Source organism: Aspergillus oryzae, chromosome 1, assembly GCF_000184455.2.
Source record: "Aspergillus oryzae RIB40 DNA, chromosome 1".
NCBI classification, from domain to species: domain Eukaryota; kingdom Fungi; phylum Ascomycota; class Eurotiomycetes; order Eurotiales; family Aspergillaceae; genus Aspergillus; species Aspergillus oryzae.
In genome coordinates, this window is record NC_036435.1 from 1005548 (window position 1) to 1021629 (window position 16082).

The 16082-nt window shown below is 49.0% G+C and overlaps 6 protein-coding genes across 6 annotated transcripts; 5 read left to right on the forward strand and 1 right to left on the reverse strand.

Moving 5' to 3' along the window:
* Positions 1 to 100: 100 nt before the first annotated feature.
* AO090009000376 (phosphatidylinositol-3-phosphatase YMR1) lies at positions 101 to 2487 on the forward strand (the record flags this gene model as incomplete). The annotated part of the gene is made up of 3 exons (XM_023234985.1): positions 101 to 124; positions 193 to 708; positions 736 to 2487. The coding sequence occupies 3 exons, from the start codon at positions 101 to 103 to the stop codon at positions 2485 to 2487; spliced, it is 2292 nt and encodes a 763-aa protein (XP_023088633.1).
* A 629-nt stretch (positions 2488 to 3116) lies between these two features.
* AO090009000377 (40S ribosomal protein uS3) lies at positions 3117 to 4269 on the forward strand (the record flags this gene model as incomplete). Its single annotated transcript, XM_001816796.3, has 3 exons — positions 3117 to 3270; positions 3489 to 3802; positions 3937 to 4269. 3 exons carry the CDS (start codon positions 3117 to 3119, stop codon positions 4267 to 4269), a joined length of 801 nt encoding a protein of 266 aa, XP_001816848.1.
* Positions 4270 to 4806: 537 nt separating this feature from the next.
* On the reverse strand, positions 4807 to 7091 carry AO090009000378 (phenylalanine--tRNA ligase subunit beta; the record flags this gene model as incomplete). The annotated part of the gene is made up of 8 exons (XM_023234995.1): positions 4807 to 4970; positions 5033 to 5841; positions 5899 to 6140; positions 6195 to 6461; positions 6521 to 6650; positions 6711 to 6774; positions 6938 to 6978; positions 7039 to 7091. The coding sequence occupies 8 exons, from the start codon at positions 7089 to 7091 to the stop codon at positions 4807 to 4809; spliced, it is 1770 nt and encodes a 589-aa protein (XP_023088634.1).
* An 877-nt stretch (positions 7092 to 7968) lies between these two features.
* Positions 7969 to 10281, forward strand: AO090009000379 (protein phosphatase 2A structural subunit TPD3; the record flags this gene model as incomplete). Its single annotated transcript, XM_023235002.1, has 9 exons — positions 7969 to 8031; positions 8106 to 8211; positions 8280 to 8431; positions 8484 to 8942; positions 9037 to 9151; positions 9204 to 9348; positions 9408 to 9508; positions 9557 to 9894; positions 9949 to 10281. The coding sequence occupies 9 exons, from the start codon at positions 7969 to 7971 to the stop codon at positions 10279 to 10281; spliced, it is 1812 nt and encodes a 603-aa protein (XP_023088635.1).
* Positions 10282 to 11305: 1024 nt separating this feature from the next.
* Positions 11306 to 11743, forward strand: AO090009000380 (ferric reductase-like transmembrane domain-containing protein; the record flags this gene model as incomplete). Its single annotated transcript, XM_001816799.3, has 1 exon — positions 11306 to 11743. The coding sequence occupies one exon, from the start codon at positions 11306 to 11308 to the stop codon at positions 11741 to 11743; it is 438 nt and encodes a 145-aa protein (XP_001816851.3).
* A 1535-nt stretch (positions 11744 to 13278) lies between these two features.
* Positions 13279 to 15160, forward strand: AO090009000381 (putative capsule-associated protein CAP1; the record flags this gene model as incomplete). The annotated part of the gene is made up of 2 exons (XM_001816800.3): positions 13279 to 15056; positions 15109 to 15160. 2 exons carry the CDS (start codon positions 13279 to 13281, stop codon positions 15158 to 15160), a joined length of 1830 nt encoding a protein of 609 aa, XP_001816852.3.
* Between the last annotated feature and the right edge of the window lie 922 nt (positions 15161 to 16082).

Consider the following 16082-nt stretch of genomic DNA (forward strand, 5'->3'; position numbering starts at 1 on the left):
TCTCAACTACAGGACCCCCCTCCTGTATAGCACCAGTGCCAATTTGTTCCCCTCGACGCCCAGTCATGAAGCTTATGCGGATATAGCAAACAACAAAGACATGGAGAGAACACGGGTCGCTAAGGTTTGCCGACTGCCGATTATGCTTCAAGTTTCAAGATCTCCTGACATTCTCCTCATCCGTGATTGCAGGTTGAAGATGTGACCTTGGCGCGTCGTGGTGAACAGGTTGTTGGCACCCTCCACCTCACCCCTCATCATATCATCTTCTCCCATATACCGTCGCTGCCGGACAGTGCGCAACCTTCTGCTACGCCCGCTAGACCGAGAGAGCTCTGGATCACTTATCCTATCATCTCTTTCTGTACCTTCCGCCCCGCTCCGGCTGCTTCGCGTCAACCGTCGTCAATTCGTCTGCGTTGTCGTGACTTTGCATTCGTTTGCTTCTATTTCGCCAGCGAGACGAAAGGCCGTGATGTTTATGAGAGTATAAAGCAGTGGACATGCAAGCTGGGGCGGATCGAGAAACTTTACGCTTTCACTTACCAGCCACCACCTCCCGAGCGGGAGCTCAACGGTTGGGAGCTATACGACCCACTGAAAGAGTGGGCAAGACAGGGGGTAGACCGGGATAACCATGGCTGGCGTATCTCTCGGATCAATACGGATTATACGGTAATAACCTACTCTGGTAGTGGGTTCGAGAATGTGGTTAACATGGACGGATTTCCTTAGTTCTCCCCGACGTATCCTGCGCTCTTACCGGTTCCGTCCTCCATCTCTGATAATACGCTTAACTATGCGGGGCGATACCGGTCTAGGGCAAGAGTTCCCGTGTTAACGTATCTTCATCCCGTTAATAACTGCTCGATCACAAGAAGCTCACAACCCCTGGTGGGTGTGCGTGGAAATCGAAGCATTCAAGACGAAAAGTTATTAGCTGCGATTTTCTCCACCTCTCGTTCCAAGAGACCGCTGGCAAATTTCTGCCCAGCGCACTTAGATCGAGAATCTTCTGGTTCAATGCAAGGCGATGCGAATGATGAGACCGTGACTGATTTGACTAGGGCGGAAGACTTGGAGGATGAGCTGTTAACGTCATTCCACGGGGACTCGGATGGCAAGCACCAGGTATACGGTGCTCAACAGCACAACTTGATCGTTGATGCACGGCCGACGGTGAATGCATTTGCGATGCAGGCTGTTGGTCTCGGCTCGGAAAACATGGACAATTATAAGTTTGCGACCAAAGCATATCTCGGAATTGACAACATCCACGTTATGAGGGACTCTTTGAATAAGGTGATTGATACTTTGAAGGACTCAGATGTCACCCCGCTAGGACCAAATAGAGACCAGCTTGCGCGCAGTGGGTGGTTAAAGCATATTACTGGGATTTTAGACGGCGCGGGCTTGATTGCCCGCCAAGTTGGCCTTCAACACTCGCACGTATTGATACATTGCTCGGATGGGTGGGATCGGACCGGTCAGCTTAGTGCTTTAAGTCAGATATGTCTTGACCCCTATTATCGTACGATGGAGGGCTTCATGGTGCTGGTGGAGAAGGATTGGCTTTCCTTTGGGCACATGTTTCGGCACCGCTCTGGACACTTGAACAGTGAAAAGTGGTTCCAGATAGAAAATGAAAGGATCGGGGGTGATTCCAGTCGTGGCTTCGGGGAGGCCGGCGGTGCGGGCAAAGCCATCGAGAATGCATTCCTTAGTGCCAAAGGATTCTTCAACCGAGATAACACAAGTCGTGACTCTCTTCCCGAGTCCGATGGAGAAATGCAAAGCTACGATTCAGACACTCCTGGTCCCAAGAAACTCAGTTCCGCTCCTAGATCGGTTACCCCCGAAAAGGAGATGACGAAAGTGAAAGAGACTAGTCCAGTGTTTCATCAATTCCTCGATGCAACCTATCAACTGCTGTACCAATACCCGACACGGTTCGAATTTAACGAGCGGTTTTTACGCCGGTTGCTGTATCATCTTTACTCGTGCCAGTACGGCACATTTCTCTATAACAGTGAAAAAGAGCGTGTGGAGTCGAAAGCAAAGGAGCGCACTCGGAGTGTATGGGATTATTTCCTCGCCCGGAGAGAACAATTTCTTAACGCGAAATACGATTCCCATATTGATGACCATAAGCGTGGGAAAGAACGTCTCATATTCCCACGGCTCAATGAAGTCAGATGGTGGAGTGAAGCATTTGGTCGAACGGATGCTGAAATGGACGGTATTCGTTCGACTGGGTCTCCTCCTGCGCAACGTGAGAACATTGATAGGGAACGATCACCGGTGCTGACTGGCATTGAGACAGCTCAGGATGTTGTCACCAGTAGCACTGGTATGAAAGGGGCTCACAATGCTGCCTCAGCTGGAATAGCAGCCGTCACATCGGGGATCTCGAGTTTGGCTTTCTCCAAGAAGGAGAATGGGCAAGACCCCAAAAGTATGGGTCAACTTGAAGTCGAGATGCGATAAACGAGTAAAGAAAAAAAATGTTTGGTATTAGGGCATGTTTACGAATCGGTATATCTACGGGAACTGGCAGGGTATCGGTCCGGGTGCGATGGGCATAAATCTTCGCTTATGAATATGTGCATGACTCTGTGCTTGGCTTGTCAATTGTTTGTTCTTCAGATTTTCAGTTGTTCTCAGTCTGAGTAGAGAGATACAGCAAGGGGAACGATAAACCCATCATTTCATGGCTTGCACTGGACTTATTGGCTATGTGAGCATAGCAAGATGGAAAGTGTTTGACTACATAGAAATATTAACACTGCACTGCATGGAGAGCTCATTACCTAAAGTGGTTAAGGTTCGATTGTAGGGCCCCATAGTAGAAGTGCCTGAGGCCAGCGGACGGGCTGGGCAGGCTAGGTCCAAAAAGGGAAGGGGCACAAGCGACGGGCCAGGGTTAACCCTATCACAGAATTGGGAAGGGGAAACCCTAAACGGGCAGAAACCCCACTAAAGGCCGACTGTTCAAAACTGATCGAACGGCAGCCGATTATTTCGCCTTTGAACGACTTCCCAACTTTGGTGCTCCGCAACCACCGCGTCCTCGGCCGTTTCTTCGACAACTCACTTCACCCAACAGAAACGCAATCATGGCTGCTGTCCAGGGAGCTATTTCGAAGCGCCGCAAGTTCGTCGCCGACGGTGTCTTCTATGCCGAGTTGAACGAGTTCTTCCAGCGCGAGCTGGCTGAGGAGGGCTACTCCGGCGTTGAAGTCCGTGTCACTCCCACCGTCACCGATATCAGTACGTCGCCCGATTGAGATTCCATTGCTTTTTCTTTGCACTTGTTTTGTGGGAGGTCGAGAAGGATTGAGCGATAAACAATGGAAGGGAAAACAAATTTTCAAAAGGAAAAAAAAAAAGAAAAATATATGAGACGGAATGAATTGGATGTCTACTGGTGCAAAATTGTCGGAAAAGGATCATACACGATTGCTAACGGATGCTCTTTTTCTCTGCAGTCATCCGTGCCACCCACACCCAGGAGGTTCTCGGTGAGCAGGGCCGCCGCATCCGCGAGCTCACCTCCCTCATCCAGAAGCGCTTCAAGTTCCCCGAGAACTCCGTCTCCCTCTATGCCGCCAAGGTCCAGAACCGCGGTCTCTCCGCCGTCGCTCAGTGCGAGTCCCTCCGTTACAAGCTCCTCAACGGTCTTGCCGTCCGTCGTGCTTGCTACGGTGTTCTCCGTTTCATCATGGAGAGCGGTGCCAAGGGTTGCGAGGTTGTCGTTTCCGGAAAGCTCCGTGCTGCCCGTGCCAAGTCCATGAAGTTCACTGTACGTTCTCTCGCATATCTCAATGAATCGTGATTTTGTCGGCGAAGAAAGGCGGTGTGAAGAGAGAAATAAACCGTTGCGGTTTTACGAAGGGAGGGAAATCAACAGCATTGCTGACATATATCTGGCTATAGGACGGATTCATGATCCACTCCGGTCAGCCCGCTAAGGAGTTCATCGACAGCGCCACCCGTCACGTCCTCCTCCGCCAGGGTGTCCTTGGTATCAAGGTTAAGATCATGCGCGGTTCCGACCCCGAGGGCAAGGCTGGCCCCCAGAAGACCCTCCCCGACTCCGTCACCATCATCGAGCCCAAGGAGGAGCAGCCCGTCCTCCAGCCCATGAGCCAGGACTACGGTGCCAAGGCTATCGCCGCTCAGCAGGCTGCCGAGCAGCAGCGCCTTGCCGAGCAGCAGGCCGCCGAGGGCCAGGAGGGTGCTGGTGCGGAGACTTTCCAGCAGGAGTAATTGGTTTCATTTTCTTAGGCCCTGCTCTTTTTTCTTCGTTCCTGTCGTCCTACCTGATATCATTACCTGACGCAAATAAACAACTACATGATCTTCCATTTGGTTATCTTCCTCCGCTAGCAAGCTAGGAAAAGCGTCTTCCCGTCCCACAGCTCTGTTCCTGAATTCCTAGTGAAACATCTAGGTAGGAAAAGATAATGTCCGATACGAAACTAGGGGGCAAATAAAAAAAGCAATTTACGGTTCAATATGTGCAACGATTACTAAGTCACGGGAACAATAAAACCATGGCCAACATGTAGATATGAAAGTACAAGCGAATGTGACCCTTGTTCTATAGTCTTGTAGAATGACGACATTGAAATGCTAGCCTGACACATCGATCCCGTTAGGATATAGATAGTACCATTCGTATCAATATCACTTTTATTTTGTTATCTTTTAATGCTCATTCATGACATCAACTACCTTTCTAAACATATATGAACCATGAAACATCTAAGATCTACGCACGTTCGCTCGCTCTACTCATACCGCTCATAGGAAAGCCTCGATGTTGAGCTCCAACGTGCTGACGGGGTATTTCAGTTCGTACTTCTCCAATACCGTAGGGTGCAAGATACCGAAGGCACCGATGACGTGCTCCTTGCCGCCGATTCGCAGGTGAACAGAAGCGGCGTGGCCGGGGAAGTAGGTTGCCTCTGGAATGTATGTTAGGGAACAAATCTATGGCAACAGGGTGATAGCGGTAACTAGAACTTACCATCAAGCTCCTCGATCCAGTACTGAGAGTCGCTCATACCGGGTTTCTCGAGACCCTCCTCACCGGTGATGAACGCACTCTTGAGCATGGCCATGACGCGGTCCAGAAGACCGTGGACTACTTCGAAACCACTGTTCTTGCCATACCATGCGGCGGCAAAGTGTCTCTCGTTCCGGCTCTTACGCTCGAGCGAAAGGTCCTTGAACGCTACGTCGCTGACCTCGAAGATCTTCATGGGAACGCTGTGGTGCTTGTTTTCCCGAATGGTCTTCAGAAGACCAGGCAGGAGGCTTGTGCGGACGACCTGGAACTCCAGTGTCTTGGGATTGGCCAGCTTAACAGCAGTGTTACCATCGTCCTTGCGGTTGAGCCAGGCGAAGTTCTCGTCATGGGAGCACAGGATGAGAGGCAAGACCTCAGACCAGCCCGCCATTGCAGCCTCAGTTCGGACGATGTCCGAGAGCTTGTTGATAGGTAAGGGCTGGGCGATGGTACCAGACTTGCTTGGGAAGGACCGTGGGAGGTTATTGAAGCCGTAAGCAATGGCGACATCTTCCATGATATCGGCCTGGTGGAGGACATCAGCACGAGTAGGTGGGATGTCCACGTCGATCAGGTCGGCGGATTCTGCGGAGGGTCTAGCGGTATAGGCCATCTTCGTCAGGATCTTCGCGATTTCCTCTGCAGAGAGGTTCAAGCCGCAGCACTGGTTAAGGTAGGAGACCTCGGCCTGAGTTGTACGAGAAGACATATCTGGCGTGATTCTGGTCTCGCCGTTGTGGTCGGAGACAATTTGAACTGGCTCAATCCTATGAGAGGAGATTAGCTACCGGAACTTGGAACTGGGAGGCAATAGGAGGTCTTACGTGAAAGGCTCCGAAGTATATTGGGAGAACATCGCAACCATCATCTTGTTGACAATCTCAACCTTCGTCTTGTCGAGGGCAGTAATCTCGATGAAAACGTTCTTAGTGTCCAGGGTGATCTTAGAATGGTCGCCGTTGATGATGGGAGGCAGGGAGCAAACTGTCCGCTTCGAATCGTAGATGACGGGGTAGACAGGGGAGTCGCGAATAATGTGAAGGTATCTACCCAGGTGCTTGTCTTTCTGTTTACAGATGTAAGCATATATCCTAACCTGCCGCATATGCAGTTACCATACCTCGTAGAAGGCCATCAACTCCTCTCCGTTCATTTCCTGGGTCTGGTTCAAAGGAACAAATTTGATGTCTTTAGGAGGCAAGGCCTCGTAGGTGAAAGGTCCTTGTATCGTATCCAAGTCGTGAGTACCGATCGAAACGAGCGTTCTTTGCCTTGCAAGGTTCTGGTGAAGTTTGTCTTGCAGGGCGATGAAGGATTCATAGCGAGCTTGATCGAACTTGATGTTCCGCAAGATAGCACCAGAGACCAAGGGTCGGATTTTCGTAGTCTTTGTCATATATCTTCAGCGTGGGTTCGTCACGTTGGCAACTTCTAAGAGCCACTTACATCCTCCTTAACAATGATCTTCTGCAGCTCACCATTTGCGGGCTCGACCAGTCTGTAGTTGGGCAGAGACTTCCGACCTAAGAAGATGTTGAGCATGAGGGCAATTCCCTCGAAGCACAGCATGTCATATCTGCAGATGTCTCAGAATGTATATCACATATCAATCACCCGGGAATCAGTAGATGCGTACCGGTTGGCCGGGATTTCGATCTTGAGCTGAGGAGGCTCCTGCACTCCATCCACGATTGGTCGGTCTGAATTTGTTGTCTATAGGTTTCCGTTTAGTGTCCATCCACATTGCGACGGGTGGTAGGTAGAGGGAGGAGTCGTTACATCTTCATCGAGCTCAATACCTGTTTAAACAAGTCAGCGTGAGCCCCGCTAAAAAACTACTCTCTCTCAATAACCCCGACATACCGAATTCGAAGCACAGCTCATCAAATTCCTCGGTAGTGTACCTAATATCATAAGAAGTACTATTAGCAATTGATATAACAATTTGGCTAGGTCTTCCATACTCCCGTCCGAGCTCTTTGAAGAGCGCGGCCTTGTCGACCGAAATGGTGGGCATGGTGAGGGGTTGGGTATTTGCGATTCAAGATAAAGAGATTGGGGCTCGAAAGGGTTCAGTAAGCCTCCCACGCACAGAAGGTAACTCTATGGAATTACCCAAAGTCCAACCGGCAAAAGTGTCCGTGTGCGGGGTTCAGTGATTGCGCTGAGTCTAAGTATGCCACCGGTGGAGGAGTCATAAAGTCCGTGGCACTTTTACTTGGGGCTTGACCCTCAAGGCGGGCGCTGCGCCAGCCACATCTCCGTGCACCGCCACTGATTACACCCCTCCCTAAATTCATTACGGAACGGCAGATTAACTGCGCAAGACGCCTTGCACCAGCCACAAGCCCCATTGCTTTCCCAAAGTCACGGTGACCAGCAGACCGTCACCTTCGCTAGATTCCTCCAGACCAAAGCTTCCCCTCCACTCGCGATCTCCGTCAAATCTATTCCCACCTTGTTATTATTTTCCATTATCTTGTTTTCTGAACATTTTAATATCTTATGATACACTAACGCCAGACGATTGTTCGCTCGGTACCGGTCCAATTGTCGAGGTATGATACTGCTGCTATTATTGCTCACTTGTCCTGCGGCGGCCCAAACCCCACGAAACCTCTCGCTCCGGGGATCTTGCAAACCACCTATCCCTCCCTATACCACCGATACTCTTCCCGACAGCTGAAACTAATCCGCATTCGAGCAGCCTCCGCAAATTGTCGTTACTTTATATGACAACCCACCCTTTTTAGAAAACCCCCCCGTAATTATCGCCGCGTTCGCGTGATATCAGATCGACCAGTGGTCTAAGTGAGGACTTGGACCTGTCACGTCCTCGCCTCTCTAATCGTCTCCTTTGCCTGAAAGCATAACATACAATAAACGAATTCGAGATGGAGAGTCAGGGTGAAAACGACGAGCTCTACCCTATCGCCGTTCTTATTGACGAGTTGAAGGTATAGCACTCCGTCCTAATGGCGCGGTACCCCTACACATAAATATCGACAGATCTAATCCCCGGATTTTCTAGCACGATGATGTCCTCATTCGTCTCAATGCTATTCACCGCGTTTCTACCATTGCATTGGCTCTAGGGGCTGAGAGGACCCGGGAGGAACTCATTCCATTTCTTGACGGTCAGTCTCCGGCCATCACTCGTGGACCAGCTAGGAAAGCAGAGCACACCTAACACAAGCCATCGCAGACTCTGTCGAGGACGAAGATGAAGTTTTGACTGCGCTGAGTGAAGAACTGGGCAACTTCGTAGAATATGTTGGTGGTCCGGAATATGGGCATGTTCTCCTTTCCCCCCTTGAGAACCTGGCCGCTATCGAGGAACCTTTGGTTAGGGAGAAGGTAAGATACAACAACGAATGAATCCGTTGATCCTGTGCTTACAGAGCACTAGGCTGTTGAATCCCTCAACAAGATCGGCGAGCAGCTTTCCGAGAAGCAGATCGAAGAACATTTCATCCCTATGGTCCTACGTCTGTCAAAAGCCGACTGGTTCACCTCGAAAGTCTCTGCAACGGGTCTTTATTGCATTCCATACAAGAAGTCTGGCCAAGCGTTGCAGCAGAGTCTCCGGCAATATTTCGGAGGTCTGGTACATGACGACACGCCTATGGTGAGAAGACAGGCTGCCAACAACTTGGCGAAGTTTGTCAAGGAAATGAAGACCCCAGTTGTCATCGAAGAAATGATACCCCTATTTCAATATCTGGCCAGTGATGACCAGGACAGCGTTCGCTTGCTTACAGTTGATATTCTTATCTCGATCGCCGAGGAGATCCCCAAGGAGCAGCAGCCTAGCCACGGTGTTTTGCTGACATCCCTACGGAACCTCTTTGAGGATAAGAGTTGGAGAGTCAGATACATGGTTGCCGACAGATATGAAAAGGTACTCCCTTCTAGCATTGCATGATCAGTTTACATCTATTTGTTCTAATCCTTCTTCCTAGATCGCTAAAGCTGTTCACGAAGAAGTTATCACTCGGGATATGGTACCCTCGTTTGTTAAGCTCTTGAAGGATACAGAGGCTGAAGTCCGTACTGCGATTGCTGGCCAGATTCCAGGTATTTATTCCTCGGCTTACTTGATACGGTTCCTGGCCTAACCTGAAGATAGGCTTCTGCAGCTTGATCGACCGGGAGACACTGCTTAATGAAATAATGACCAGCGTGGAAGACCTTGTTTCGGACCCATCTCAGCACGTGCGTGCGGCTTTGGGTACTCAGATTAGCGGACTTGCCCCGATCCTTGGAAAGGAAGAGTTAGTAAAACCAACTTTTTTGAAAATGATGAACTAGTGAAGCTTACAACTATTGCCAGGACCATCGCTCACCTTCTCCCTATGTTCCTCCAAATGCTCAAGGATGAGTTCCCTGATGTCCGTTTGCACATCATTTCGAAGTTGGAGTTGGTCAACAATGGTAAGCTTGGAATCTGATGACATAGTTTCATCATCTAACATTTCGCAGTTATTGGCATTGAGCTGCTCTCTCAGTCGCTTCTTCCCGCTATTGTACAACTAGCGGAAGACAAGCAATGGCGTGTCCGTCTTGCTATCATCGAATATATCCCTCTTCTCGCCAGCCAACTGGGGGTTAAGTTCTTCGACGAGCAACTCAGCGATCTTTGTATGAGCTGGCTTGGTGACACCGTCTTCTCTATCAGAGAGGCTGCCACGCAGAACTTGAGAAAGCTCACGGAGGTATTTGGGGTTGACTGGGCTAAGGGTTCTATAATCCCGAAGGTTATGGCCATGGGACAGCACCCGAACTACCTTTACAGAATGACAACTTGCTTCGCGATCTCCGTGCGTATATTGTATATCCCACGGAAATGTAAACCCAGCTAACATCCTCTCCAGACACTCGCACCTGTCGTCTCTTTAGATATCATTGAGAACTCAATTCTTCCCATCCTGGACAGATTGGTCACTGACGAGATCCCAAATATTCGGTTCAACGTTGCCAAGTCTTATGCTGTGTTGATTGACACATTGCGACGCTTGCCAGCGGAGGGGACTTTGGCTAACGTGGAAGGAAAGACTGCAACGCCATCGCCGCGTAGTCAGGACCTTATTCAGCAGAGAATTATTCCCAGCTTGGAGAAGCTTCAAGGGGACGACGATGTGGATGTCAGGTACTTCGCAACAACTGCTGCGGGCGGTAATGACGAGGTCATGCAGACTTCACCGTAGGCGGTTGACTTAGCTAGATAGATGCTCCCACGCTGTATGAAGGCCCTTCAGTGCGAGTGGGAAATGATACAACGGCACTCACACTACTTCTGGGAGGACTGTCAATTTTGTTACCTTAGAAATGGTCAGAGCATCTGACTGGGATGAAATGCTTAAAGGCGTTTTACATGTAGAGTCTTCTTGTTCCATTGTTCAATAATCGTGCATAAATCTAATAATGCAAGGCCTGACCCTCTTGACCTCTCCAGCTAAACGTATCGCGGTCATTGAGTATTATGCATGCCTATCGGTATTTGATGAATCATGTGATCCAGGGGCTAGCCACTGGTAAGCAATGCATAACTAAGACACCCAAAAATAGTCGCCATACCAGTTATCAAGTTCTACTACCACCCTTCCACTTTCTTTCCTTCTTGTGAAGGATTTGTTGCCATTTCGGTTCTTCTTTCCAATCTATAAACGACATCCCGATGTCATTACAGTGGCCTTGGCACTTTGTTTCTGTCTCTCCCACGGAGAAACAGCATCGCCGTGAACTTCTAGGTCTGCGCGGATATTATGCACAATGCTCGTTCTTACTTTTTATAATACTTGTACGGGTATATAACAGCTACTTCCGAGCCAGAGATAAACCGAATGACTCCCGAACCGGCCGCAGGCGGAGGTCATGGTGGGATCTGCCCCCTTTTGCAAATTGGACAGAGACACGTAAGCAGTATACTATCTGTATTACCTGGTTGGCGTGCCTGTTGGGCCTCTCGATATGGAATTCTGGCAATGGTAGGCTGCTTCCTTTTTTCATTTAACCGTTGTATATCATCTGAACTGCTTTCGCCCCGTATTTATTCACACCCATCAGTTCTGAGGCAATTGAAAAAGTTATATAAAGTTAACCATCGCACGAACAGACTACCTACATCTCACCAAAGCCCTGGGTCACGTAGCTCTTTCCCAGCTACCATTTCAAGTTCTCATGGCCCCGGCATTTTATCTCAACTCCAAAAACCCAGCCACACCATCCATGATGTCCAGCTTAACATCTATCTCGCAACCAGCACTGACTCCATACCACCGCCTGTTTGGCAGGATAGTCATGTCCCCATTACTAGCCGTACATGCGGCACTGTATCTAAATTTCTTCGCTCAGTCCAGTCATCCAGATTTCGGATCTTTGCTCGCAAAGCGCATCCAAGACCCGGATGTCCAGTGGGGATTCGGCGGCCTGACCTTCGCATTCATGATCCTGTTTTTTGTCCGGCCATTGCGTACTGCATTCTGGGTGCAATTGTGGCCGACTTCTTCTGTTAAGGCTAGGAGGGAGATGTTTTATTATGGGCATGTTTCGTTAGTGGTGTTGTTGTGTATTGCGGCGTATTTCCATGTGGCTCAGGCGCAGATCTTCGTGATTGAGGCCTTGGGTGCCTCAGCTCTCAATGGGGTGTGTGGGTTGCTGCTGGGGTAGATGCTTAACCTGATGGTGTACCTATAGTATATAGTAAGCCTAGTTGTTTGTGTAAGATACGAAAATGAATAGACATCTTGTTTCATGGGAAATGTATGGGCTGTAGGTCGAGCGAGGGTGCTGCGGGAGAGGATTGACCATCCGGCTATTGAGATACCCCAAGGACCGACAGATTTATTATAGGACTTGGGTGAATCTGCGTGGTCTGGGGGAGACAATCGTCATTGTCTTGTTTGTTCGAGAAGGTATTTTGTCAGACTATAGAAATAGTAATATTCAGAAAACCCTAGTCTTATTGAAATTCATAAAATATGTTATGTTTAAGCATAAATGATAGTCCACCGAACTTGGACCTGGTAGAGAGACGCACAGCTTTTCTATATAGGCTGTATTAAATCATCAGGCTGGCTGATATAGTTTTCTACATACACGTACAACTCATGATATGGCCGAAGGGTATTTACCTTGTATACTTCAAGTTAAAAGGGAACCGGGAAAGCACGTGTCTCCACTGTAACATACACCCACGGCTGCAATACAACGCTGAATGGTCTCGCTCAGCTGAGGGCTTTGATGTGGCGGAAGTATAGTTCCAGGATACCGGTCATATGAGAAAGTATGCCTGCTCACAGGAACATATATATATTCCTACTAGAGTGCGTTTTAGATCCAATGTTATTTCTTGACTTACAAGCAAGGGCATACCTGGTACAGCGATTTGATCCCTTGTAAATTTAAGATTTACAAACTCCTGGTCTGCTAGATATAGGTCAGTCAAAACTTGTCTCTTCTTTATAATGCCGTGATGAAGAACATCGGAATGCTACAGTGGAGAGTGGAGCCGGAGAAAAGGAGGGAGAAAATGGTCTTCCCGTTCATGGGATCCGAGCCCTAGAGGGAAAGGGGCAACTATGTAACTAAATAGAGAACAAGGGTTTATAACCTTAACGTGTGCCTGGGCTATATCTCAAGAGAGCACGGGGCAATTGCGTCCATCCATCATGGATCATGGATCAATGGATTATCAACCGCCTTACTGGAAAGGGGTTAGTCGTAAGCAGCCATAACTGCAGGCCCCACTAGCATGACCAGGATCTTCGCCAGATCCTCCCCGCTAGGATCAACATCGTTTCGGGGGAAACCGACCAGGAACAGACGTCCGTGTATTTGGGTCATCGCTCGTCAAGATTGTCGTCATTCGATGAGGTTGACGTGACCGCTTGATTATTCTTTGTCTCCAAACGGTCATCATTTTATTATCATCATCTATAATTCTACAACCTTTGACGGCTTCATAGAAGAACATGCGACTCTTGGCGTCCGTCAACCGTGTGGGGTTTCTGTTTTGAGCCAATTGTTTGTTGACTCGAGGTAGGACAACAGGTATCTCGCCCTTGCGCCTTGAACGCCCCCTTCGTTCTCCCTTCTTTGGCGCATGTATGCAGGCATTGACCATGTCCCTCGTTCATAAAAATCGCGTCCATGCTTTTTCCTCGTTTTCCATCATGCATAGAGATTCTCCTCCAGGTGGCAGAATGCGACGCCAACGCCTGGTTGTCTCGTTAGCAACCGTTGTATTTGTGTGCATCTCCCTTATTCTACTTAGAGATACAACGGTTCCTCGCTTGTCCAACGGTCTCAATGCGCCATTCGAGGCGAACCCTTTACCGTCCTCTTACCCGCCCTCCCCTTCGGTTGCTGTGCCAAATCCTATTGAGCCCTCAAAAGGTCGCCAAGCACTTCATCCACAAAATGTCCACCCAATGTCCAGTCTCATTAAAGATGCTGAGCAGGAGTTTAGCCACTTGCAGTCACGACAATCGAAGACTTTGGCTGATGCGGTGAAGGAATATCGGCGTCGATATAACATGCATCCTCCTCCCCACTTCGACAAATGGTTCCAGTTTGCTCAAGCAAAGGGAGTCCAATTAATTGACGAATACGATACTATCTATCATTCTCTTCTACCATTTTGGTCTCTAGAACCGAAGACAATAAGAGAAAGAGCCCGCGAAGCCTTAGGATATGACAACTCTGTGATCGGAGTTCTGATCAGAGATGGCAAGGTTACGCACACGGAAGGGGGTCGCGAAGGATACGAATGGCAGCAAGATGCGACTGTCGACATGATGCAAAGCTTTATTCGGTACTTGCCGAACATGGATCTAGTGTTCAACACCCACGATGAGCCCCGAGTGATTGTCCCCAGCGACGACCTCCAAAGGCTGGTTAACTTTGCCAAAGATCATGTAATCCCCAAGGCTTTCCACGATCAACCACTGGTGAACAAATGGTCGGATAAGCCTGCCGACCTGAATAAGGGCGACCGAGTTGATGAAGTGCGCACCACGCGCTTCAACCGATTTGCACATCAGCCTACCTGGACAAGCTCTCGGGCTTCCTGTCCGCTGGATACCCCCGCGCGCTCCCTTAATGAGAGTGAACCAGATAATCTGGAAGCCTATGCGTATGGTGACTTGGGGTTCATCTACAACACGACCGCTTTCTCTGACATATGTAATACACCTTCTCTTCGGTATAAGTATGGCTTCTTCGACCGGGCCAACGCATTCGACGTGGTCCGTGACCTGTTCCCAGTGTTCTCTCAGAGCAAGATCTCAAGTTTTCAGGACATACTCTACCCCAGCCCGTGGTATTGGGCTGATAAGGTACCGTATGAAGAGGGGAAGGATCACAGTTGGGATGCGAAGGCCGACAAACTGTACTGGAGGGGCTCCACCACTGGTGGGTTTGCGCGAGCAGGCGGATGGCGACGTCAGCATCGACAGAGATTCGTCAGCAACATCAATACTCAGAGCACAGCGAAAGTGTTGTCAAAAAATGGCAACGACCAGTGGGAGCTGAACGAGGTCAACTTCGATCCTTACCGAGACCAGTTCGATGTCAAGTTTACATATATTGGCCAATGTGACCCGAATGACTGTGCTGCGCAGCAAGAATATTTCGTTGTGGGTGAGCCAGCCGGCCAGCAGGATGCTTGGGCGTTCAAATACCTGGTCGATATCGATGGGAATGCCTTCAGTGGCCGCTATTATGCCTTTCTGCGCAGCCATAGCTTGGTTTTCAAAATTGCCGTCTTCCGCGAATGGCATGATGAATGGCTCAAGCCATGGGTTCATTACGTTCCCTTGAGTTTGACAGGTGATGAGTATGTGGAAACTACGAGGTACTTTATTTCAGAAGAAGAGGGTAGGACTGCAGCACCACGACTAGCTCAACAGAGTCGGGATTGGGCGCAAAAAAGCTTGCGTCGTGAAGATTTGGAGGTCTGGTTTTTCAGACTCTTGCTAGAGTGAGTAGTTCCTCCCCACATGATTAGACAACTCCTAACCTTGGGTGGATAGATACGGGCGCCTAGTCGACGACAATAGGGAGAACCTGGGATTTTCCCTTTGACTGCCATCTAGGTGACTGATCTTGTTCATCATTTATCTCCTGAACCCATGTATGGCTCTCTTGCTCTGCATTTTCGCTTCTTTCTTTGCTTTGCTTATGTTTACGACTACTTATGCCCTGTACAATACCCATGTCAACATGATTGCGAACTGGCTAGATGCATTAAATGGGAGGGGTTCTGGCGTTTTTGTATACTTACCTACACTCAATGCATTTGATGGGCTATCCTATACTGCAGAGGGTCTTATCACCCCTGTTGTCATGGCAACTGAAACATACGCAGCATCTGCTGGCTTTTCTGCAGCCGTAGCGATACTGACATCCATGTCCACTAACTTGTCAGATTTCTGAGTAGCAGTCACGGTTCTGGTAAGTTATTTTGAGACAAAGCATGTTACACGGTATAGACTTCAACCGGTTTATGTAGGTAGGATGAGGTCATAGGACAATGCTCGAATGAGTCTATAGTGCAAGTCCATTCATTATTTGGTAGGTATCAAACAGACGCAGGGTCTCCCCGAGCAAAGGCGACATATTATTTCACTGCTCACTGAGCGTTTATGGAGAAGGCTGCACTTTTTTAAGTTTGAGGTGAATGGTAGGTTCCCTGGCCTGAACAGTGAGGCAAGAAGGGTACTCCACAGAATCACATGCACCAGCCGTTTTAAAGCTCCCGCCCGCAGCCACCAAAGCTAATATATAGAGAGAGCTGCTGGGTGGCGGAAAACTACTCCTCCTTTCTTGAATTATCCTGAGCTCCAAAATGCACACATAATCTTCTTTTTAAAAGTGCACATTCATCTAAAGCATTTGTTTTCTGAACATAGAGCTGAAAGTTTGCTGTCAGTTCTCTGCTGTCTGTCTTTGAGTCCCTGAACATCTGATTCTTGCCAATCGTGTAACGGGGGGTCGCACTCCTAAA